Source organism: Chionomys nivalis, chromosome 7 (assembly GCF_950005125.1).
Source record: "Chionomys nivalis chromosome 7, mChiNiv1.1, whole genome shotgun sequence".
Taxonomy (NCBI): Eukaryota; Metazoa; Chordata; class Mammalia; order Rodentia; family Cricetidae; genus Chionomys; species Chionomys nivalis.
In genome coordinates this window covers 99,515,461-99,541,046 of record NC_080092.1, presented here as the reverse complement: position 1 = coordinate 99,541,046, position 25,586 = coordinate 99,515,461, and the positions used below count along the sequence as shown (strand labels likewise).

Here is a 25,586-nt window from a genome sequence, read left to right as displayed (position 1 = left end):
GTCTTCCAGCTTGCTAGGGGAGCCGTGAACATCTGAGCCCCAGTTTGGGCTTTAAGGGCTCAGTCATTCGGTAGCGCTCTGCTGCAGACTGACTTCCTCAGAACTGAAACATTCCTCACTGTGGGAGGCTCTCTGAGACTCACTAATGAAACTTAGTAGTTTGGGGACGTGCACACGAGGCCCTGGCTCAAAGATTGCGTAAGCAGAATAACGTTAACAATGAAGAAGAAGAAGAAGAAGAAGATGATGATGATAATAATAATAATAAATAGTAATAGCTGTGGAGGGGAGACTCTGGGAAGGGTGACCCGCATACAACTCCTACAGGGAGCCCCAGGGATGCTGAACTGGGCTTCTGAGGATGTAGTTGCTTTTGAGTTATCCAGTGTACCAGTAAGTGACCGCAGCAAACTCATTGGTTTTCTAAATTGGACTTTGGTAGAATCCTTTCTTCAGTCTGATGTGGAAGGGTCTTCAATTTGTGTTAGTTTCATTGGTTAATAAAGAAACTGCCTTGGCCCTTTGATAGGACAGAAAATTAGATAGGTGGAGTAGACAGAACAGAATGCTGGGAAGAAGGGAAGTGAGGGTAGACGTCATGGAGCCAGCCACCAGGTCAGACATGCTGAATCTTTCCTGTTAAGCCACCACCTTGTGGTGCTACACAGATTATTAGAAATGGGTTAATCAAGATATGAGAGTTAGCCAAGAAGAGGCTAGATATAATGGGCCAAGCAGTGTTTAAAAGAATACAGTTTGGAGGTGACAAATCAGATTTGGAACTTACCTCTGGAGCCTAAGGAAATAAAATAGGTTTTTTATTGTACTTCATTTCCCCCCCTCTGTAAGTTTGCAATTGCTTTAAATTTTGGTGCTGGCCTAGCAGGTTCAATGTCCTAGATTTAATCCCACAAACACCAACAAACCTCAATACATTAGCCACTAGCAATAGCTGACTCTTTAAATGCAAAGCGGTTTGATTTGTTTGTTTCTCTGTTTGAGACTAGGTCTCTTTAAGAAGCTCCGGTGGGCTTGGGATTCTAGATCCTCCTGCTTCAGCACTCCCTCTGAGCGCTGTCATTCCCAACTAATTTCAATTTTGATAAATAAAAATCTAATTCCTCCCCCTTCATTACTAGTGTTTCTAGTTTCAGGAAATGAGCTCATGGGCCACCGTGGTCTGTGGCTGCCTTTTTGTTGGGCCACACTGCTTTGGAATATCTGGATGCGCTCACGTGCAAGGATGGTGGCTACGGAATGTCCCCCACCTTGCGTCTGGCAACTTGGATGTGAGCTTTAGGCCCTCTCAGCATTGACCTACGTTTGCTAAGAAATTCCTAATAGGGTGTGTTGGAAGGTCTTCTGTCCACTTGAGAAAATACTCCCACCAGGGTTGCCTCTAGCCACATTTGTGGGACGTTTTCTTAATTAACTATTGATTTGGGAGGGCTCAGAGCACCGTGGGTCGCACTATATCTCAGCAGGTGGTCCCAGAGTTTATAAGAAAGCAAACCTAAGCAAGCCAAGAGGAGTGAGTTACAAGCAGGGCTCCTCCTTGGCCTCTGCTTTGGTTTCTGCCTGCAAGTTCCAGCCTTGAGTTCCTGCCCTGATCTGCCTTTAGGATGGGCTATGGTCAGGATGTAAGCCAACAAACCCTTTCCTCTCCACGCAGCTTCTGATGATGGTGGTGATCGCAGCAACAGAAGCCCTGACTGAGACGAGCTGATAGAGTGCCCTATGTAAGCTCTGCCCACAGGGTCATGACCCATGCGCAAGCAGTAAGGGGCTTGTACAACAAACACCCGAGGGGCACTCACCCGTCTCTGCTCTCTCGGTTCCACGGTCTCATATACACCTAAGCCTGGCTGGGATGTGCCTTCGGGTCTGGTTCTTTCATACAGATAGGCAGCGCTGGCTTCCTCTTCGGTTATTTCCCAGGGACTGATGTCCGAGAAGGTGAACTCCGCAGAGCTGATCCTTCCCGAGAACTCATCCAACTCAGAGAAGGTGTACCCCTCAGATGCCTCTTTCCCAGAAATGTCCAAGTCCCCTGCTGGGGCGGCGACTTCCGTGGATTCTGCTGCCCCTTGAGGGCTGGCCTCTCCAGCGGATTCCACTTCCATGTCTGGGATGGCATCTCCGATGGATTCCAGGTTCACTTTTAGGATGGCTTCTCCAATGGCCTCCACGTCCGCTTCTGCTATTTTCTCGCCACTGGATTCGAGGCCTGGCTCTGGTGTGGCGTCTCCAGCGGATTCCACTTCCATGTCTGGGATGGCATCTCCGATGGGTTCCAGGTTCACTTTTAGGAAGGCTTCTCCAATGGCCTCCACGTCCGCATCTGCTATGTTCTCGAAACTGGATTCGAGGCCTGGCTCTGGTGTAGCCTCTCCAGTCGATTCCACTTCTATCTTTGGGATGGCATCTCCGAGGGATTTCAGCTGTGTGTCTAGGATGGCTTCTCCAATGGCCTCCACGTCCGCATCTGCTATTTTCTCACCACTGGATTCGAGGTCTGGCTCTGGTGTAGCCTCTCCAGCCGATTCCACTTCTATCTCTGGGATGGCATCTCTGAGGGATTTCAGCTGTGTGTCTAGGATGGCTTCTCCAATGGCCTCCACGTCCGCTTCTGCTATTTTCTCGCCACTGGATTCGAGGCCTGGCTCTGGTGTGGCGTCTCCAGCGGATTCCACTTCCGTGTCTGGGGCACCCTCTCCGATGGGTTCCCCTTCCCCTTCAGGGATGGCTTCTCTTTCAGCACTGACTGTCTCATCATCCCCCGTTTCGTCTTTGAGTCCGCCTTCACCTTCAGTTCCAATGTCCTCTTCAGGGCCATTGGTGGCATCTCTATTTTCATCAGTTTCTTGGCCATTGTTTTCCATTGGTGGTGACGCCTGTTCCAGGGTGGCAAGAAACCCCAGGGAAGAAAATACAATCGTGAGATATATTAGGGTGACAGAAAGGACAGACAGACACATCTATGTACATTCCCCCCACCCCCAGGCCCAAGAGATGATGCATTGGTCTTTAATGGAACCTAGTCTAGTTTCTAAAGCCATGTGTTATGAGCATGAACTCTAGAAAATGCAGGGAAGTCTAAAGGTTGGCTGTGTCGTTATTGATGGCTAACACTCTGGAATGAGGTGTGTCCTAATTATCTTTGTCAACTTGACACAGTCTGGGGTCATCTGAGAAGGGAGTCTCTCCGACTGGCTTGTCTGGGAGATTGTCTTGATTATGAACTGATGTGGAAAGGCCTAGCACGCTGCAGGCAGCACCATTCCCGGAGTAAATCGTCCTGGCTTGTATAAGAAAGCTACCTGAGCATAAACTTGTGAATGAGCCCACAGGCAGTGTTCCTTCACGCTTCCTGCTATTCTTCCTTGGCTGCGAGTCCCTGGCTAGTCCCCTGGCTAAAGGGACACTATGCGGCATAGTAAGCAGGCCTGGCTTCACTCAGTAAAGAGCCATGGCCTGGAAGTGTGAGCCAAATAAAGTCTTTCCTCCTCTGAGTTGCTTTTGGTCAGAGTGTTTTATCAATGCACCTAGGGCCTGGTGGGAAGGAACTACATTTTTCTGCTCCTGAACTGAGTTTGTCAGAGTAAACCATCGTGATAACATGGACCCTGGAAATCCTGTCAATTTGTCTCCTAGCAAATAGGAGCCCAGATTAACCCTCCAGATGAAGTTACCTCACGGCCTTCAGCATGCTGCTGTTCCTTGTCCTCTTCTGCAGAAGCTTGCTCACCTTCCAGGTGTGACCTGCTTTTAGAGACAGGAAATACTAGCTCACAGACTATCATGCATCTCGGCTACTCGCTGGTATGACCTCCACTTCTCCTCTGCCCTGCTGCCAGGGGACCACAATTTGGTATGAAAATGAATGTCAAACACAGTTATCCTAACATTAAAGAAACACCATGTGAGGGCTCCCCAGAAAAATCACCTGAGCTATTCAGTTTCTGGGGCAAGGCAGAGAAAGTCTCAGGAGAGAGGAGAACACACGGGTCTCCGTCTCAGCTTCTCAACACTGCCATGGTTTGCACCAAAATAGTTTGGCTCTTCAAAAACTTACTTAGGGACAGGATTTTGGATCTCCCAGAGCTCATATAAAAAGCCAGGCACAGTTGCTTGTGTCTGTAACACCAGAGCTAGGAGGGTTTAAGACAGGAGGATTACTGGGGCTTGCTGGCCACCAGGCTAGCTCCAGGTTCAGCCAAGAGAACCTGCCCCAAGGAGATAAAGGTAGAAAGCAATAGATCACAGCACCCAGCATCAGCATCCTCCTCTGACTTCTGCACACACACACACATGCCAGTGAAATATCTAAGATGCAAACTAACCTAACTTTTTTTAAAAATCAAATTAATATAGATATACGCTTCATAAACAATAAAAACGCCTGTTACTTCCCCCTCTGCTGCCCATGACAGCCACTGTAACAGGCATTTGTGGTGCACCTGCCTTTGTTCAGAATCTTCCCCAAATTGGAGCTCATTCTGTACCTATTGTTTCGTATTTAGCTTGATCGTGGGATATAATCTGGATGTATTGCCATGGAGAACCTAGAGACTTTACCTTTAAAAATAGGAAAAAGACCCAGAAGCGTCTAAGCAAACAGAATTACTTAAACTCGCTTCCGTTTTGTACAAAGCCTAAAAGAGAGCTGGCAGCATCATTTTTGGGTGCACTCGGTGCTGGCGATCTTCTTATCTCTCAAGTCCATGATGGGGTGGGGGGGCGATCCATTCTCGCAGGAGGGAGGCATGGGTCTGGCCCAATCTCTGTCTGAGTCAGTGTTCCTCCTCTCTCCTCCCAACTCCCGCAATACGGGACAGCATCTTATCCCTGCCCTGCTTTGTAGCCTGGTTTACCAAGCTCGGTGGTTGCCATGGTTACTGCAGTGTGTGCAGATCTGTATTCCAGGAGAAGCAGAGGCTAGGAGTAGGGAATGGGTTGGGGGTGGGGGCTACGAAAGGACAAAGAACAGGAGGTGAAAGAAAGGAGGGACTTGGAAGGAGGGTGGGGCCGGAGAGAGTCGGAAAGTCCAGAAAGTAGGGAGGAGAATGGGAAGGGGTACAGAGGTGAAGGGGAAGGTCCGTGGGGTGGGGGCACCTGCTTGCAGATAGCCAGGGAAAACATCTAGTGGCTCCATTATTCCTCTGGCCAGGCTTACCCGTCAGCCTTGTCCTCCTGCTCCGCCATCTCTCGTTGCTAGGCGACGCCATCAACATCCGGCGAAGTCTGGACCACGCGCTCAAAGACTGCAGGAGGCGGGGCCTGGCTGCGTCCTGCAGTTCTCACAGAAACACCAAGCAAAGCAGCAAAGCACAAATGTGTGATTTGTTAATTGCCATGTGCCCGAGCCTTTCCCGCCCGGACTTAGTTTCTGTAGCGTGATCACAGTGCTAAAAAAAGTACATCCAACTGAACACCTTCGAAACTGATGATGATCAGGGACTCTGAGGGTGGCAGACAGCGTGGGGGTTCTAGGTCCGAGAAACTCTCCTGGCTCTGGCTCTTCCACCTCCAGCCTTGGGGTACTCAGCAACCCTGACCACGAAGTCCTTTCGAGGGGTCGTTGGCAGAGGAGGGAGGCCCAGAGTCCTTTGGTGGGCCTCTTTCCTCCTTACCCCCAAATTTGAGAAATAGGAAAGCAGGTGGTAAGCGCGTACGTGGGCACTGAAAAGCTCTGCCTCCCAGATCGAGGGCGCAGGGCTTCCATCCAGGGCAGTGTCCCGGGTACCCGGTGCGCGCTGTGACCTGCAGATGCAGCCAGCAGGGAATCCCGAGCAGGGGCTGTCCGGTGCAAGGGGGACGCCCCGGGGTTGGAGACCCGGCGCGGCGTTCCCGGCGGCGCGGACCTGGGCGGGTCCCGGGGCGGAGCGGGGGCGGAGTGAGGGCCGGGCCTCTCCACGTCCCCTCCCCGCCGCGCCTCGCTCTCGGCGGCGGTAGCAGTGGCAGCGGCGGTGGCGGCTCCTGGGACCGGCGCGAGTCCAGCCCCCGCGGCGGGACCCGGGTGGGTATCAGGGTTCGTTTGGGAACGTGGTCCGGGGGTTTCGGGGTCCGCTTGGAACGGCGTGGTGGTCCCTGGGTGCGCTGGAATCGGCACGCGCGGGACGCGGGCCTGCAGCGCGGGGGCCCGGGAGGGGCTCGGGGGATCGGCGCTGGGCGCAGGGCGGGGGCGATGCGGAGGGACCCGGATCTCGCCGGGACGCCCTGGGGACTCCATCCTGGGCGAGTGAGACTCCCTTCTCTGGGAGTGGGCCCAGAGACTCTGTCCCTGCCGGTCTGGAGCTGTCGGCCGGGGCACTTGCGGTCTTTGTCTGTCTGGCTGGTCTGAGCATGCGAAGAACTTGTGGGGTTCCGGCACTAGCTGACAGAGCCCACAAAGTGTACCATGCCCTCCTGGGGGCTTGCGCGCTCTTACGGTTCGGAGCAGTAGGGAGGATGGCTTGGGCTATTTAAGAGCCCCAAGTCAGAGCCCTCACTTCTTTTTAGCCTGGGCGCTCTCTCTCTCTCTCTCTCTCTCTCTCCTCTCTCACCCTCCCCCTCTCCCACTCTCTCTGTTCTTTCCTTCAAAAAAAGAAAAAAAAATAGGATAGTAGAAAAAGAAAAAGGGCAATTTAAGATTGCTAAAAATAACCCACGGAACCCTGCCAGAACGAACGCGCGGTGAGAAGTAAAAGCCTGTTCCTCGGAAGTCGGTGTCATATGTTGGCCACAATCTAGTCCAGATTCCGTTCAGAAATAGAAGAATAGAAAAACATCTCTTTCCTCCGTTAAAGTTTGTTTCATGAGCTCTGTCAAGTTCCTTTCTCAGGAAAGAGAGGGGAAACTCCTGTCCCGGTCCCCAAGCATATTGGTGAAAGCGTGGGTGCAAAGACCCGGGGACTAGGGACTCCACACTAAATCTCACCGACTGTATGCAATCTCTTAAACTGTATGCAAGTCCTAGAAAGCCCTCCTTAGAAAAACTGACCTTAATGCCGGTCGCGAATGTTGAACTTAATCGTGAGGGAACTTCACAGACAAGGAACCGCTGAGATGTGGCCATGCCGAATTGACCTGAGTTGGTTCCCAGCTGGCTGTTGGGGATGGCTCCCTTGGGCTGAGAGTACTTACTGTTTTGTTTCTTTCTGTCCCTTACTGGAACGTAGAGCCTCAGAGTGTAACTGGGAAGTTCTTCCCTGGGAATTGTTTGCTCGTGTGGCAGTTACTGGTTAGATAGCAACGCCTGCTTAGCGAATGTGTGGGTTTTTATAGTGCACAAAACAGGCTCGTGAAAGAGCTGTGGTTTCTATTTTTTCAAACATGTTTTTATTATAAATACTTACTGTGTGAGTGTATGTGGGCCTATGTGGAGCTCAGAGGACAGCTGTGACAGTCAGTTTCTTCCTTACCTCATGTGAGTCTGCAGGGGACACAAACTCAGGCTGTCAAGTATGGTGGCAATGCCCTTCTCCACCAAACCGTCTTACCGAAGTTTATACCGTCCCACCGGGATTTCAAGCCTGTGCAGCTAGGAGTGACCCAGTACAGACATGGGTGCTGGATGTCCCACTTCTGAAAAATAGAGGCACCCTGTGCCTCTCCCTGTAGTGGCTGGTCCTGCTCTTCATGGGGACATGCTCTGCCCGTGATTCACTAATAGAAGGAAGTGGGGTGCACCCGTGGCAGCCTTGGCAGCTGGGATGAGTTCCCTGTGGTCTGTGAAGAGCACTCTTCACTTTGGTGCGGTCAGTCTTGAGGGGACAGGCTTTGGGTTGACAGGACGTGCCTGCTACTGTCCCGGCTTTCCGCCCTCCGATTTTGGGTGACAAGGTGCAGTGATAAAGCATGGTCTCTGCGCCATCCTCGGGCTTGAGAAGGCGAGGCAGGAGAATTTCTGTGAGTTTAAGGCCAGCCTGAACTATGTAGTGAGTTCCAGCCCATCCTGGGGTACATAATAAAGTTCTGTCTCAATCAAATCGAGCTAAAACAAAATAAACAAACAAAAACAAAACTCACAACGAGCTCCAAAAGTAGACCTGGGTGCAAATATACACCAGTTCCTGGTCTTTGAGTGTCCAAAACCTCAGTGCGCCACGTGCCTGGCATATGGTAAGTAACTTTTTGTTGAGACGGGGTCTCCTTCTGCAACTTAGGCTGATCCGGAACTCATGGTAATCCTCCTGCCTCAACATCTTAAGTGCTGGGATTACAGATGTGTGCTGCCAACCTTGTCTGTTGACCTTCTAAACGATTGTCCTCATCATTATTATGTTGGTCATTTAAATTTTTAGATTTTTTTACATTTAGCAACATGAATTAAAAACACTGCTTTTCTTTTTCAGTGTTTTTATTATTTGAGAATTCAATATAAGCCTACTCCTCATTTTCCTCCTCGGACTCATCTTTTATCCCTCTCTCCAAACCTCCCCCTCCAATTTTTCTTTTGATAATCCGCTGAATCTAATTAGTGCTACCCACGTGGGCAGGAGTGTGGGACCACCCAGTGCACCATGGGAAACCTACCAGTGCACACATATTCTCTTCCCACAGCTATCAACTGCTCCTCGGTGAGGGGTGGGGCTTGGAGAACTCCCTCCCCCATGCTGGACAGGCCATTGGCTGGACCCCTGAGCAGGTTACCTCTCTGCTGAGGGTTCATGGGTCCGTTGGCCACGTCAGGTCCAGAGTCAGCATTTCACAGTGTTCCTATCCTGAGCCTTGATGCGGGGGTGAGGAGTGGGGGGGGTAGGGTAGGGGGGTGGTGGTGGGGGTGGTAAACATGTCCCAGTTGGGGCTGAGCACTTCGTCTCCTTATACAGCACTTTCCTTATGGGACTCTGCACTGACTGCTGCTCTCTGGGTCGCATTGCGTGTGTACGTGCATACACACACGCGTGCACGCACCTGACATACCTGTTTTCTGTTTTGATTCTTTGTGTGGATGGTTTATTGGGTGGAAAAATTGATCCGAATCTGCATTTGGTCCCATTTACTCTTTTTCTTTTGTGGCGCTAGGGTTGAACGGAGGGCCTCTGGGCAAGCCGTCTGCTGCTGAGTCCTTCTGAATATGAAGGCGACCTTTACATTCCCTGAGTAGCCACGGCAGGCCTTCGACTTGGGATCCTCCTGTCTCAGTCCTCCAGGTAGCTGAGATTACAAGCCAATAAATGCCAGGAGGCTTAGCTACACTCCAGTCTTTGTAACGTGGTGAGGACCGGGTTCCCTCAGGCTGTTCTGGAGAGCAGGGTTAGCCAAGTTACCTGGCAACACAAATCCTCTCTAAGATTCTAGTTTATCACTCCCTGTGACTGCCATCTTTTTTGTCTTTCACAGGGTGGATTCTCCCCCTTGTAGTAAGCTGAAGGTACAGGGGGGGCGCTGTTGAGCCCCAGAGGCTCGTGGCGCAGAAGCTGGTTTTATTGATGTCTGTCATCGTCTATAGCATTTGATTGCAGTTGTAGGATGTCGATGCAGCTGAGACAGAGGAAAGGAGCCGGCGTCTGTGGAGTTCACCTTAGCAGACACACCTAAAGTTATTAAGAGAGGCTGCTGGGAGTTTTTCCCTCCACTCACTTCAGATGGAGATACCTTCAGACCACCACCCATTGACCTTCCGGTTATCTTTTTTAAATTGTTGTTTGGATATGTAAGAACAGAGTTTTGGGGCCGGGCGGTGGTGGCACATGCCTTTAATCCCAGCACTTGGGAGGCAGAGGCAGGTGGATCTCTGTGAGTTCGAGACCAGCCTGGTCTACAAGAACTAGTTCCAGGACAGGAACCAAAACCACAGAGAAACCCTGTCTCGAAAAACCAAAAAAAAAAAAAAAAAAAAAAAAAAAAAAAAAAATCTCGCTACCTAGAGAACGAAGGAGAGGGGAAAGGGCCACACCATTTAAGCCAGCACAGCAGCAGGGAACGTGTTTGACAAGCAGTTGCGTGTCGGGGAGGAAGGCTTTCGAGAAAATATAAGGAAGCCCAGATTGTTGAGAGAGGTGCCCAGAGTGCTAAGGAAAACATACTTAAGAGAAGGGCCGAAAGAGACATAAAACCAGGCTTTTCTGACCGGCTAGAAAGTGGACAGACTTAGGACACTCACGTGGCAGTGGCCCACAAGCTACTTACCACACTGAAAACATTTTTTTGCCAGGCGGTGGTGGCGCACGCCTCTAATCCCAGCACTCGGGAGGCAGAGGCAGGTGGATCTTCGTGAGTTTGAGGCCAGCCTGGTCTACAGAGCTAGTGCCAGGACAGGCTCCAAGGTTATAGAGAAACCCTGTCTCGAAAAACCAAAACAAACAAACAAGCAGAAAACATTTTCTTAGCTTACATGTATTTACTCTGTGTGTATGGAATGTATGTGGTGTGTGTGTGTGTGTGTGTGTGAGAGAGAGAGAGAGAGAGACTGAGGGGGGGAGGTATGTGGGGGGAGAGGTATTCATGTGGGGGTATTGCATGTATGGATATGTGTGTATGGAGTGTATTGTGGGATCTGTGTGTCTGTGTGTAGATGTATGTATATGTTCACATGTGTGTGCCCGTGTGTGGAGGTGTTTGTAGGTGTGTGTGTATGTTGATATGTGTGCAGGTGTGTGTAGGCGTATGTGTATGTTTGTATGTGTGTAGGTGTATGTGAACATGTGTATACATGCATGTGGGGGCTGGAGGCCAGCCTCAGGAGCCATCCACCTTGTGTTTTTCAGAAGCTTTGGGGTTTCCTATCTCTACCTCCTTAGCACTGAAAATACAAGTGTGTCCTGGCTTTTACATGGGTTTTGGGGATTACACTCAGGTCCTGAGGCTCATGGGCAGACACCCTGCCTACTGAGCATCTTCCCAGCCCCTCACAATTCACTCTTTGTCAGTATTTGGGGTGCCATCAGTATGGTTTTTTCCGTGATTGGAATATTGTTATGTGGTTCCTTAGCTTCTGTTTTGCACACAGTGAGAGCATCATTTACAGGTGCAAATCAGCCGTCAGACAGGGCTAGCCTGGTCTGCACCGCTCGTGGACTCCCTGGCCAGCCTGGTCTGTGCTGCTCATGAAATCCCCAGCTAGCCTGGTCTATGCTGCTCATGGACTCCCGGGCCAGCCTGGTCTGCGCTGCTCGTGGATTCCCTGGCTAGCCTGGTCTGCACTGCTCATGAACTCCCGGGCTAGCCTGGTCTGCGCTGCTCGTGGAATCCCTGGCTCACTTTGCATCTTGCCAACTTGAGCTTGGTTGTCCTCTCTCTTAGAACTTGGCATGTCGCCAAGCTTCCTTCCTCTTTCTGGCCCGATTTCCCTTGTTCTGTGGGAGAAATAGGATGTTTATGTTTGTGGTGCAGGGACGTGAGAGCAGCTGGCTTCTCCATGGAGGCCCAGGCTTTGGAGTTTTCCTGGGAGAGGTTGTGTCAGCTGAAAGAGGAAGATGGCAGCTCCAGGGCCTCTGTGTCCGTCCAGTCCTGCTGTGCTAACTGGCATGCCAGTGTCTTTCCCCTCGTGGCCAACAGTCTGGGCTCCAGCAGTAAAGTTAACTCCTAAACCTCAGCTCTCCCTTTGGGATACAAGTCAGCCATCTTGTTCTCGCAGGGAAACCCTGTGGCATCCTGCAGGGGCTCCGTGGGCTGCAAGTGTATTCTCTTCTGCTTTGATGCCAGGCCCAGAGTTAAATGTAGCCGGCCGCTCGGGAGCTCACCTGAGTGACGCGACCGAAGGCTCTCCCACCAGGACCCAGGTTGGTTGTCCGCTGTGTTGATCTCACTCTCTCATCTGAAAAGCTGGCTCTCGCAGAGATGGTGAGGACATGTCAGGCTTGGGAAAGCCAGCGGGAAGCTAAGGGGAGCCAAGGCCTCTGCCCAGGTGAGCTGTGGCAGATGCTGAGGGAGGAGATAATCCCTGTTTGCGTGTGCCCGGCTTGTGTTTGATAAAGGCATCATTCATCCCAGGCTTTATTGTCGGGGCCTTGAGGGAAAAGCAGACGAACCGGTTCCTTAGCAGGTGACCTGAGCCCAAGGCTTTCTGTCCCTGAGTGTCTGTCAGTGACAGGGCCAGGGGAGTGACCAGCTGTGGGCTACGTCCATTGATACAGCATCTTGTAGCCCCTTAACCGTTCTTCCTCAAGGCAGTGGGCAGAAGTCACACGTGGGCAGTTGTGCAATGCTTGCTGGCTTGTACCAGTCAGCCCTAGATCCAGGATTACCCGAGCTGACACAGCACAGGGTGGGAGACTGTGGTCACCCCCCTCTCCTGATGGGTGCAGACCCCCCCCATTACTTTGGTTTTCCTAGGACATTTCCATGAGAGGCTTTTGTTTATCTTCCCTGGAAACTGATGGAGTCCTTTCTACCCAGACAGGAAACCAAGGTTTTAGACAGAGGACGTTCCGAGTCAGCCAGTCCCCGGGCTCATGAACATGTAGCTCATGGTGGCTGTGTGTGTGTGGGGGGTGTCCTCGCTGCTCTCAGGAGACATCAGGTCTGGGTTCTAGACTTCAGTCCTTTGTGCTGTGTCCAGGACGGTTGCTCAGCGTGGATGCCGGGGAGCTAATGAGTGTTGAAGAGCCCCACCTCCCTGAGCTGTCAGTCAGCCATGCATGGGGTTCTTGCCCCAGTGAGGCTGGCCGATGAACGGACTCTAAATATATCCCGTCCTGACATGTGGTCCATGTGATGTTAAGTCATTTCCAGGAGGACTAAGGTTGCATGTCAAGTATTGTGTGTGTGTGTGTGTGTGCGCGCGTGCTCACGCGTGCGTGCATGTGAGTGCTGGCATATAGTGTGTTGCAGCCAGACAGTGGCATAGGTCTCTTCCTTGACTGCTGTCCAGCTCTCCATCGAGTCGGGGTCTCTCATTTGAACCCAGAGCTCACAGATTAGGCTCATCTAGCCAGCCTACTGTGGGGATTGGGATCTCAACCTCCAGTGTGATGGGATGGATGGCCGGCAAGCCACCATGTCTGCCTGCTTTCCCATGAGGCTTCATGCTTCTCAGCCAGCCACCACCCCCACCCCAGGCACCTTTTAACTAACTCTGAAGCTAACTGCACTTGTTTTTATCCCCACAGACTTCCCCCTGGGAGTTGTCACAGCAGGGAGCCCATGTTTCTCCGCGGGGGTTCTTAGGGAGGAGGGACTCAGGAGGGTTTTGTGAAGCTGGTGTGTCTGTCTCTGAGGCAGGGAAGTCACGCTGTTCTTTTCTTCCCAACTGCACAGTTGTTCCATTTGTAAACGACTCCGCCTAGCTGGCACTGGTGACCTAGAACGGCACAGGTGTAGCCGGGGGCACACTCAATCACAAGTGGAAAACAGCCTTGTGTTTTCGTACCGTGCCTTTTAAGAACCACCAGCCGCGGCTGTTTGCCTGGAAGCCCAAGCTGGCATGAGTCTGGACCTGGCTTCCCTCCATCTCTGGTTCTTCGTGCCAGCCATGAGGCTGGCGTTGCTGTCCCCTTCATCAGCAGAAGCAGGTGTTAGGACACCGCAGAGGGTGGTAGGTGCAGCTCAGAGGGGACCTGGAGATGTCTGGCACATGGGCGTGTGACCTAAAACCAGCGGTACTGACATAGGGACAAGCACTTTAAAGTATAGATATCAGTGGAATGTATTCGGGAGGCAGAGTGCTCATGGCTGTGAAGGATCTGCCTTGAATCTCTGTGAGTTCAAGGCCAGCCTGATCTGTATAACAAGTTCCAGGCTACCCAGGGCTTGCATAATCTGACCCTATCTCAATTCACCAAGCAGCCAACCAGTCCATCAGTACTGGGGACTGGGGAGGTGGCTCAATGGTCAAGTGCTTGCTGGACAAGCATTTGGATTCCAGAATCCTCCTGAAAGCTGAGTGTGATAGCCATCTCTGCGATCCCAGCGTTCCTGCAGAGAAAAGGGAGACAGAGACGGGAATCCCTGAAGCTATGGGCTGCCTAGCCTGAGTCTGCAGCAGTGAGCGAGAGTCTATGTCTCCAACAAGGAAGGAGGTGAAGACCTAATGCCAGAGGTTGTCCTCTGAGCTCCACAGTGCCCACCCACCCCACACATCCATACATGCATGTGCACAAGTCTGTGTGCACACATGCTCTTTCTCTCACACACATACATTTTAAAAAAGAAAACAATGTTTTAAAAGCTTTTGCCTTGAGTTTCTCCGGCCACTTCTGTGATTGTGGCTTGTGACTGGTTCTCTGAACGTCCACTCTGGATCCCACTGACCCCGACTCTGTGATAGGAAGTCAGGTGTCTGTTCAACCCCACAGGTCCAGGGGCCCTCATGGCGATGATGCCTGTCAGGCGTGCCCCGTTTGCGTCTTCCCGTCTGTCCGCTTTTTTGTGCAATTGGCTGAAGCTGTCCGCCTGTGGAAGGAGATCTGTGCCTGACACCCTTTCTGGAGTCTGCTGGTCCCTAAGGTCAATGCTCTGAGCTGCTATGCTCCAAGGTCAGGTGCATTAAATCCAGAGACATCTGGAGGGTCTCCCCACAGACTGCTTAGGCCATTGGTGACTGCTCAGGAACTCAAGTGTTACTGTCTTGGTGGCAGTGATCTGCTTTGCCCTGCCTCTAGCGACTGCCTGGGGGCTTCATCCACATATAGAGCTCCCCACATGGGATCCACTCACAGAATTTTACACATGGGATCCACACATGGAGCTCCCCATGCAGGATCCCCTCCTCACAAGGGCTCCCCACACAGAGCTCCACAATGGGATTCACACACAAAGCTCCACACATGGAGCTCCACACACGGGATCCACACACGGGATCCACACATGGAGCTCTCCACACAGAATCCACACACGGGATCCACACACAGAGCTCCCCACACGGGATCCACACACGGAGCTCCACCTCTGCATCTCTGCAGCCCGGCAGTCTCTACTTTCCTCGCTAACAAAACAAACAAGAACAGTATGTTCCCTTTGTTTGATTTCTGTTGTTGCGATAAAGACCGTGACTAAAAGCAAGTTAGCAAGGAAAGGGTTTGTTTGGCTTACACGTCCACATCACGGTTCGTCATGGGAGGAAGGGCTTGGCTTACACACCACATCATGGTTCGTCATGGAAGGGAAGGTGGAGCAGGGACTGAAGCAGAAGCCATGGAGGAATGCTTCTTACTGGCTTGCTCCTCATGGCTTACTCGACCATTCAAAACCACCTACCCACAGTGAGCTGGGCCTCCTCATCGTTCAGCAATGGAGAAAATGCCCTACAGACTAACCTGCAGGTCAGTCCGATGGAGGCTTTTTCTCGTCAGGGCTCCTCTTCCCAGATAACTCTAGCTTGTGTCAAGCTGACAAAAAAACAAACCAAACAAACAAAAATGGTGCACAGACTTTTGTTTGTGCTTGTGAGTACACGTGTGTTTGTATGTGCGCACATGCATGTGTAAATTCTTCTGTGTGTGTCTATGCTTGCCTGTGCGTTTGCACTGGGAGCCTAGAAATCAGTGTTGGGTGTCGACCGCTATTGTCTTTAAAAGTCACATATGAGTATTGTGTGTGACGTTTCGCGTGCATGCTTTATACACAAGATGCCTTTTGCCTGTCACCCGCATGTGGGAAGTTCCACTTGTCACGTCACATGCGTAGGGAGAGGATCTGGGGGTTTTGAATTGGGGGTGTTGGTTCTGTGCTGGAACTGTGTAGCCTTTCACAGCGATAGACCCGGAAGGCTCCGTCATGCATTTCAGTTCTTTTGCTGAGCGGCACTCTCTTGGCGGGATCTGAATTTGTCCACTTAACTCTTCTTTGTTCCAGTTGAATAGAGCGAGCTGCTGTGAGGCCCACGCTCAGGCTTCCGGTGTGGCAGACTGCGTAAATGTCATCTTTGTATGTGTGTGCACAATGCATGTGCGTTCACGTGTGAGGGCGCATGTCTGGTGGCACACATGTGGCCATCAGAAGGCAACCTCCAGTGTTGGTCTTGCCTTCCAGTCGGTGAGGCGGGCTATCTCCTGTGTCTGTGTCTATAGCATTGGAAGCAGGCTATCTCCTGTGTCTGTAGCATTGGAGGAGGGCTATCTCCTGTGTCTGTAGCATTGGAAGCGGGATATCTCCTATGTCTGTGTCTATAGCATTGGAGGCGGGCTATCTCCTGTGTCCGTAACATTGGAGGCGGGCTATCTCCTGTGTCCTTAGCATTGGAGGCCGGCTATCTCCTGTGTCTGTGTCTATAGCATTGGAAGCGGGCTATCTCCTGTGTCTGTGTCTATAGCATTGGAAGTGGGCTATCTCCTGTGTCTGTAGCATTGGAGGCGGGCTATCTCCTGTGTCTGTGTCTATAGCATTGGAAGTGGGCTATCTCCTGTGTCTGTAGCATTGGAGGCGGGCTATCTCCTGTGTCTGTGTCTATAGCATTGGAAGTGGGCTATCTCCTGTGTCTGTAGCATTGGAAGTGGGCTATCTCCTGTGTCTGTAGCATTGGAGGCGGGCTATCTCCTGTGTCTGTGTCTGTAGCATTGGAGGCGGGCTATCTCCTGTGTCTGTAGCATTGGAGGCGGGCTATCTCCTGTGTCTGTGTCTATAGCATTGGAGGCGGGCTATCTCCTGTGTCTGTAGCATTGGAAGCGGGCTATCTCCTGTGTCTGTAGCATTGGAGGCGGGCTATCACCTGTGTCAGTAGCATCGCACATCCCAGGTTGTGCCTGGACCAAGAATTCTGGGAGGTTCTATCTCTCATCCTCTTAAAATGAGTTTCAGGGTCTGGATGCAGGGCGTCAGGATTGGGCAGCAAACACCTTTACCCGCTGAGCCATCGCCCAGGTCTAAACTATGTATGTATGTATGTTTAGAACAATTTTAGGTTTATAGAAAAGGCAGGACATCCAGAAAGAACCGTTTGCACTTGTATAAAACCCCCAACCATGCTCACAAGTTTCTGTTGTTGTTTTTAATAGTACGTTAGGTAACCGAATTTACCACTTTAACCGTTTCTAAGCTTAAGTCTCAGGTGTTAGGCGTGTTCTCAGGGTTGAGTGACCACTACAGCATTGGCTGTGTGCTGGAGCCCGAGTCCCACCTGCTCCCTCACTTGCTCCTCCCTCCCTGCCTCTGTTCCTTGCTGGGATCCCTTCCAACTAGCTCCCAGCCCCTCCCGTAGGCTCAGCGCAGGTGCCAGGCCCCTGATAGGTCTTTCTGTCCCTGCTCATCCTCCTCTCTGCTTTTCTGCCTTTAGGCCTTGTGGACTGTGTGGAGCCCCTGGCATTGCTCTCTTGCAATGACCTCACTTCTAACTTCCTTGGGGACTCGGTGCTTCTGTTAGGGACTACCTGTGGCTCTTTCAGCACACATGGAAGTGGGGACACATGCTAGGTGAAAGAGCACAGTGTCCACCCTGGATTCTGGAGGTATGAGAAGCTGTGCAGCAACCCACCCTGACTCCTGCTGCTGGTCTGCCGCCACGTCCTTGCCCTGCTGCCACCTGGCAAGCGTCCCCGTGACAATGGGATAAGAGACTGGTGCTCAGGATGCTGGTGGAGCCTGTAGGCTGGCTGGTTCAGGCTAGTGGACTTGGGAGAGGGGGGATCGGGGCTGTATCAAAACAACCCTCTGCCCTTAGGTTCTACAATGACGGTAAAGGCAAGTGGGCAGAAGGGCCACTTGACCCCCTGCCCCGTTCCTGAAGTCCCCCAGAGTAGCTGCTGCTCAGTAGGAAGCAGCCACATCCTCAAGGACTTGGTGGGGAGCCAGGGTGACTTGACCTTGGCTTCCAAGGGGACGGTTCAGTTACTGACAGGGTCCTGGCTTTCCCTGAGGGCCTCCAGACCACAGGTGTCTCCAATCCTCAGGAGACCCGAGCTGCTCTCTGCACCTGCTCCTTGGTCGCGTCGAGGAGCCCGTGACACTACAGACTAGCCTCTGTCTGGTCCTTGGCTTGGGAGTGGACACACCAAGGGACAATAGAGGATAGATATCCAGGCAAGTCCTGGTTATGGAACATGCAGGGTTTGCCATGATCTGGACAGTAGGGACTGTGGCCAGAAGCCAGAGCTGGCCAAGGCATTGTGGGATGCGGCTGTCCAGCTGCTCCAGCGCCCTACAGAGCTAGGGAACAACCCAGGAATGCCTGCTCTGAAAACCCAGTGCTGCCTGGGCACAGATGAGCACTGGGCTGCTGGGGGCGCGGGGAGACTTCTGCAGCGTGGAGCCACCCAGCCCCCGCTCTTCACGCTGATAGTGAGACCGAGTTGGAAACCTGAGCAGCTGACTTGTCATTATTTGTGCAGCTGGAGAAGAGAATGGGGCAGAGCTGCTCATAGCTCTGGAGGGCGTGGCACGCAGCGTGTGTGTATGTGTGTGTGTGTGTGTGTGTGTGTGCGCGTGCGCGCGCGCGCCTCTGGTACATGCGGCCTGTGTTCTCTGTATCTGTGCCTTGAAGCTCCCTGCAGGAAGCTAGAGGTTGGAGAGCCCCGCCCCTGCAGCATTGATGGTGGACTGCTATACTCCTTTCTGGCCGGGCCCCAGAGTGGTGCTGACCACCCGGGCTGCTGAGTTTTGCCTCTTCCTGCTCAGTCCTCCTTGCCTGGGGCGTTCTGGGATTCTTTTCCATCCTGCCACCAGTGTTCCCCAGCTGGGACCTCAGGGTGGGTTATGGTCCCTGAACGGGAAGTCATTGTCAGTAGAGCCAGCACCCGCGTCAGGACCCAGGCCTCTGCTGGCTGGCGTGCATCCCACTAGCTCTCCTCGCCACAAGGTGGTGGGTGTGGCAGCCACTACAAAGCAGGGAGCTGTAGTGTGAGCTGGGAGTTGGGGAGGGAAGCTCATGAGAGCAAGGGAGCAAGCCCCACTTCAGCCCACCCCGTCCCTGGGCCTGCGGGCAGCTCTGGCCCTTGGCTAGACAGGGAAGAGCCCTGGGATGGACTCTCACAGCCGCAAAAGAAGGGCACATGCCTGGGGCTCCCTGGTGAAGTCACAGGCACCGTGTGCCTCTGGAAGGCCACTTGCTGGAGGTTTACCCTCAAGGCCCCAGAAACAAGCTGTGGTTCCGTGGGCCCAGAACTGCCAGGCACCGGAGGTGAAGGCCCAGATGCCATGTCAGCCGGTGCCTGGTGAGAACATCTGGGGTCTGGGCAACGGTCCCTAACCGAGTCCTGCTGCTTGTCATTGGAGGTTGGGCTGTCTGTTGTCATTCTCTTCCTTCCTGGTGCTGTCCATAGGGTGATGGTGACAGCATGGAGGAATTAGGGGTCCCTGCCACCCTGCTTCTCACTGAACTGCGCCCGTGGTGACCTGCACCATCGGAGCACACTGGCAGTGAGATGTATGGATCCTTGTGTGTGAGTGCACACACATGTTCCTCAGGTGTGCGGCATGGATGTGTCTGCGTGGAGGGTGTTAACAGGAACGGTGCACACATAGGCCACAGCCACAGCTAAGGGTCCCGAGCGTCCCAGCAATATGAAGTTGTTATTGTTGCTTTTCCTGCTTTTAGCACTTACCGATAAAAACACGTACGGTAATAAAACCAGTCTAGGCGCTCACTGTGCACTGGCTGCCAGTCATCTCCCAGGCTCTCCCAGGTAGATGCCCGCCCACACCGCGGCAGGCTTTCTGAGATAGCAACAGTGGTTTCCTGAAAATCAAAGCCGTAAGAAAAACAGGATAAAAGACAAACCATGTAGTGGATTTGTGGCTTGAGAAGAGTTCTGGGAGGGAGAAAGGAAGTCAGAGGAATCCTGGGAAATGGGAGCCTCAGGTCCTCCAAAGTAGGTAAATGCAATTGCAGGACGTGGTGACGCAGGCCTGCCATCCCAGCACGGGTTGGGGGGTGGGGTGGGGTAGGGAGATGGAAGGGGGAGGTGGGGCAAGCGTCCTAGTTAGCCTTCTCTTGCTGTGACAGACCAGGATCAAAAGTGTCTATGGGGGCTGGAGAGATGGCTCAGTGGTTAAGAGCACTGACTGCTCTTCCAAAGGACCTGGGTTCAATTCCCAGCACCCACATGGCAGCTCACAACTGTCTGAAGATCCAGTTGCAGGGGATCTGACACCTTCACACCAATGCACATTAAATAAACTATAGAAAATATTTTTTAAAAAAGCATCTAGTGGAAAAAAGGTTTATTTCCACTTCTACATCGCAGTCAAAGTCAGGGCAGCAACTCAAGACAGGAACCTGGAAGCAGTGGAGCAAGCTGCTTACTGGCTCCCTGCTCCTGACTTGCTCACTTTGTTTTCTTAACACAGCCCAAGGCTATCTGCCTGGGATGGTGCCGCCCAAAGTGGGCTGGGCCCTCATACATTAATCATTAATCAAAAAACAAAAACAAAAAAAGCTCCCACAGACATGCCTACAGGTCAGTCTGATGGAGGCATTTTCTCAGTTGAAGTTCTCAGTTGACTCAAGGTTGTGTGAAGGTAACAAAAGCTAGCCAGCACACTGAGGCCAGAGGATCTTGAGTTCAATGCCAGCCTGGCCTGGACACAAAGGCTGGAGATACCAGATAAGTGACAGACTAGCTCCCTGTGTGCATGAGGCCCAGAGCATGAGCCCCAGCAGCACACATGGGGCCCTGGGTGTGATCCCAGCAGCACACATGGGGCCCTGGGTGTGATCACCAGCAGCATACGTGAGGCCCTGGGTGTGATCCCCAGCAGCACACACAAGGCAGAGCTTGGCATTTTTCATTTCTAACTGTGTTAACAGTCCCAGGCTGCCGTAAGATATAAACTCAGAACGTGTCTGTCTTAGGGTTTCTATTGCTGTGAAGAGACACTGTGACCATGGCAACCCTTATAAAGGAAATCATTTAATGGGGTGGCTTACAGTTTCAGAGATTCGGTCCATTGTTGCCATGGTGCCGCAGGGCATGCAGGCAGACATGGTGCTGGAGAGGGAGCTACAGTGCTACATCTCCATCAGCAGGCAACAGGAAGTGAACTGAGTGTCATACTAAGTGGAGCTTGAGCAAAGGAGACCTCAGAGCTCACCCCCACAGTGACACACTTCCTCCACCAAGTCCACATCTACTCCAACAAAGCCGTATCTCCTTACGGGGGGCCAGTTACATTCAAACTACCACAGGGCCCTTGGACAGGAAGCATTTATTCCTTCATACCTTTGGAAGCTAGAAGCACAAGGCCAAGGTACTGGCAAGTTTGTTCCTTCCTAGGCTGAGAGGGAAATGACCCCTTGGCCCATTTCCAGGCCTGTAGGTGGCCTTCTTCAAGCCACATAGCTATGAACGTGGGTCAGCTTGAGTTCCTGTTTGATAACATCGAACTGAACTGGGGGTTAGGACCACACATGAGCCCCGGGGAATGTGTTCAATCTCTGACACCAGGGAAGTGTGTTTGTAATATAACCTAAAGAAAGGTAATGTCCCAGTGGGTGGGTTTTTACATTTTTAAACCGCTGTATTTTTAGACTGGACATAGAAAATGCAAACATAGTTATTTAGGGCAGTGTGTTCTTCATACATCTTCCATAACTTCCTTCCTCCTTCCCTCCTTCCTCCTCTTCCTCATTCCCCTTTTTGGAGACAGGGTTTCATGTAACCTTAAACTCACCATGTAGCTGAGGATGGTCTTGAACTTCAGATCTTTCTGCCTCCACTTCCCAAGTGATTGCTGGGATTGCAGGCATGCATCACCACACAAGGGTTTATGCAACACTCGGGATGGAGCCCAGGGCTTTCTGCATGTTAGACAGGCACTCATCTACCAACTGAGCCACACATCCCCACCCCCCCATCTACCAACTGAGCCACGCCCCCATCTACCAACCGAGCCACACCCCTGGCCCTTCATAACTTTTCTTAGACCTCTTTTTCTTCCCCAGTGCTGGAGATCAATGTAGGATCTGTATTTGCCAGACAAATGTTCTACCACTGAGACACCCTATCCCAGACATTTTATGGAAAGCTTTATTATGCTTATGTGTGTGCATACACAATGGTGGGTATGCTTTTGGGAGTCAGTCCTCTACTGTGTGGGTCTTTTTTTAAAAAAAATATTTATTTATTTATTATGTATACAGTATTCTGTCTGTGTGTATGTCTGCAGGCCAGAAGAGGGCACCAGACCTCATTACAGATGGTTATGAGCCACCATGTGGTTGCTGGGAATTGAACTCAGGACCTTTGGAAGAGCAGGCAGTGCTCTTAACCACTGAGCCATCTCTCCAGCCCCTGTGTGGGTCTTTAGGTGCTGAGGTGGTGCCTTTACCAGCTGAGCCTTTGAGTTGCTCCACCATCACCCTGACAAGGTGGTAGTACATAGCTCAGGCTGGTCTCGAACTTACAATTGTCCTACCTCTGTCTTCCAAAGTCGGAAACTACAGGCAGATGTTACCACGCCCAGTGAGACAAAGAGTTTTAAAGTTGAAGACAGACTGAGGGTCCCTCCATTCAATGTGATGGAAAACAGACACCAGACAGCGGGTTTAATTTAGGGGAAAGAGGCAAAAAGCAAATACGTTTTGAAAATAAGAATTGTCTTACCAGAGTAAATGGCCCTGGCTAATGGGGAGCAGATTTGCCCTGGCTTGTTCAGAAGCAGCCAGGCCTCTAGGAACACGGGGAGGGAGGTTGCCTACACACCCTGCAGGCCCAGCCCTCCCAGCAGGAGTGGGCACAAGGGAAGGAAGGCCTCCCTGCGGTCTGGGCTTCCTCCTCCCATGCTGCTCTGATTGCCAGGATCCTGTGCTCTTGTTTGGCAAGCAGCAGGAGGATGCACTGCACACCCACAGCCTGGCTTTTGGAATCTCCTCCCAAGCTTCCAGCACATTCTTTTGATTATCCTCAGTGTAGCTAAACAGTGTCACGTGAGGATGTTTTTGGTTTTCGGAAGCAGCTGAGTGCTCTTGGCAGCCAAGTCTGGGGCTGATGCAGCTCCCTGAGCAGTGTCGGGTTGAAAGGGCCAGGAGGAGCCTGTGCATGCCTCTGCAACCCCTGGAGGTCATGGCCACAACCAGGGCTGCCCTGGGCACCCCAGGTGGCAGGCAGGGACTGTTGCAGCAGGACACCAGACCCACAAGGTCTGAAGGATGTAAAATGTCTCGTTACTCATTTTTTCATCTTATTAAAAAATATCTGTGATTTAGAGGCTTATTAAAATTAATTTCAATAGTTTTTCCTCTTGTCAAACATGGCTACTAGAAAGCATTACATTGTTTATGTGGCTTGCGTAGTTTCTGGGCCAGAGAAACAGTACCCTTCTTTTCTTCCTCCTCTTCTTTTCTTCTCTCTTCTTCCTCCTCTGTCTCCTCTTCCTTTCTCTTCTTCCTCCTCCTTTCTCCCCTCCTCCCTTTGATTCTCAGAAGCAACTGAGGGCTGTTGGCAGCCAAGCCTGGCACTGATGCAGCCGCTCTCTAAGTCATGTGGAAATGTAAGGTTCAAAACTGCGTGCACAGATGCACTGTTGTATGTTGAGCCTAGGGAGGCTGCGCAGCATGGCCTCACATGCGCTATGCCAGCATGATCCAGAAGCCGCTGGGCTCTGAGGACACCAGGCAGCACATGTCCCTGACCGTGATGTCCGATACATCTCCTCTCTTCTCCCCTGCAGGTCTTGACACGCCCTGCCTGGGCCAAAGCGCACGGAGGATGGAAACGTGCGCTCAGCCATGTCTCTGGGCCGCCTCCTTCGCAGGGCCTCCTCCAAGGCCTCGGACCTCCTGACCCTCACCACGGGGGGCAGTGGCGGGTCCCCCTCCATCCTGGATGGAGAGATCATCTACTCCAAGAACAATGTCTGCGTGCATGCACCCGAGGGGCTGCAGGGTCCTGGGGAGCACCACCCAGGTGAGAAGGCAGGGAGGGGAGGACCGAGGCCTGAGGGACTGACTGGATCTCCCCAAGGATTCACATTTTTTTGTTTGCCCTCCCCTGGGCTCTGCAATTTGAGGCATCAAGGACCAACACTCTGGAGAGCAGGAAGGGAAACTTCCTAGACTCTGTGTTGGACGTTTGTGTCTGTCATCTGTGGCCATTCTTGGGACATTTTTGGTCTCCAGGAATGGATCCTTCTCTGCGGTCAGAGTTCCGGGAGGCACAGGTCCCCACTGCCACCTTCAACTATTCTAGGAGTTCCCTTAGACCTAAGGGGACTCATCTTAGGACACTTTGGGATCTGTGGCTTAGAGAAAGCAACTTCCGAGTAGTTTGTTTGCAAAGCAGAGTGGAAGCTGAGCAAAGGCATTTCAAACGGGCTTAAGTGTGAGGAGAACGTGCCGAGTGGATGAGGGCCCTCCTGGGAGTGTGCACGCGGGTGTCTCTCTGGTGAGGTCCTAGCTGGCCCATGGGGACTAGACCCCATCCCACAGGCTGGAGACGGGAGCCTCACACATGAAGCATGGGTGGGGTTCTAGGCCGAGTTCAGGGGCTGCAGGGCCCACTCAGTCGAGAGTCTAAAACAATCGCTATAAGGAACACAGCTACCTTGGGAGATCTGTGCTCTAATTGTGGTGTTTTGATGGAAGGTCAAGGATGTTTCAGGTTCTCTAAAATCTTTATCCTTAAGGCTTGTCACAAGGGTGTGGGAACAGCCTCCCCATCGTGGGACTGTTATGAACAGCTGGCTGATTTTCCCAGCCTCTGCCAAACATAGAAGCGTGCCAAGGAGATTTGGCTGGAGTTCGAGCCCCCGGGGATATATGTGGTTACTGTTGGCTGTTGCCTAAAGGGTTTTGAATCACAGAATCGGGGAAGCCTGGGATGATGTGTCATAGCCCAGGAACTGGGGTACCTCTGAATAGTTGGGGCTGTGTTGGGAGGTGCCACTCCTCCTCCCCGGGGCTTGGTACTGATGAACAAACAGATTTTTTCCCCCAAAACGACAGTAAAAAAGACAAACCAGGAATGCCATGACTAAGGGGGCCCATGTGCTACCCATCTGCCCACCTTGGATCTGTTCTTGTGGTGATGGAAGACTGGGTCGCCCATCTGCCTCCCTCCTCTTAGAGCTGAACACATAGTTAGGATGCCACCTGCCCAGCCCCTGACTGACAGCCCTGCAACTAATCCCCCACAGGGTACCTGTGTCTGTACATGGAGAAGGATGAGCTGCTGGGGGCTACCCTCATCTTGGCATGGGTTCCCAACTCTCGCATCCAGAAGCAAGACGAGGAGGCCCTACGCTACATCACTCCCGAGAGCTCCCCTGTGCGCAAGGTACCGCGCCCTCGGCGGCGGCGCACCACGAGCCTGGGAGCCCCCTACCAGCCTTCTCCCACAGAGCCAAGGCCTCTTCTGACCCCCAAGGATGAGGACATCCTGGTGGTCCAGAACACCCAGGGAACTGTACACGCCAGCCCTACATCTGAAGATGGGGAGAAGCTGGTGCAGGGCCCGGAGCTGGATGGGCCCCTGCCCACTTCACAACCTGTCCACAGCGACTCTGGGATCCTGTCTACCGTCAGCTCACAGGATGGGACAGAGGATGGCCGGGAGGCACGGCCCGAGGCCGTGGAGGAAGAGGGTTCCTTGGAGTTGTCAGCTGATGGCGTGAGCAGGGATAGCTCCTTCGACTCTGACTCTGACGCCTTCTCCTCACCTTTCTGCCTCTCCCCCATCAGCGCAGCCCTTGCAGAGGGGAACAGCTCTGCATTCCTGGAGAGCGAGGGCAGGTGAGTTCCTGATACAAACGCGGAGACCTGACCTGGGTTGCAGGAAGTAGTTGCTTTCGTC

The 25,586-nt window shown here is 52.4% G+C and overlaps 2 protein-coding genes across 4 annotated transcripts in view; one reads left to right on the top strand and one right to left on the bottom strand.

The window, feature by feature from the left end:
- The window catches only part of Ccdc40 (coiled-coil domain containing 40), a 46,380-nt gene extending 41,066 nt beyond the window's left edge, over positions 1-5,314 (bottom strand). Inside the window, exons 1-3 of one of the 2 annotated variants that reach the window (XM_057776613.1) lie at positions 5,177-5,314; positions 3,693-3,762; positions 1,818-2,894 (exon numbers count right to left, since the gene is read on the bottom strand). In XM_057776613.1, the coding sequence (XP_057632596.1) occupies positions 1,818-2,894; positions 3,693-3,762; positions 5,177-5,205 (1,176 nt within the window). In that variant the 5' untranslated portion in view covers positions 5,206-5,314. Of the gene's footprint in view, positions 1-1,817; positions 2,895-3,692; positions 3,766-5,176 lie in introns of both variants that reach the window. The other variant, XM_057776612.1, reaches the window with a different exon arrangement.
- A 599-nt stretch (positions 5,315-5,913) lies between these two features.
- Positions 5,914-25,586, top strand: part of Tbc1d16 (TBC1 domain family member 16) — an 83,485-nt gene continuing 63,812 nt past the window's right edge. For both annotated transcript variants that reach the window (XM_057774844.1, XM_057774843.1), the window contains exons 1-3: positions 5,914-6,019; positions 23,467-23,702; positions 24,931-25,525. In XM_057774844.1, coding sequence (XP_057630827.1) covers positions 23,525-23,702; positions 24,931-25,525 — 773 coding nt within the window. In that variant the 5' untranslated portion in view covers positions 5,914-6,019; positions 23,467-23,524. The remainder of the gene's footprint in view (positions 6,020-23,466; positions 23,703-24,930; positions 25,526-25,586) is intronic.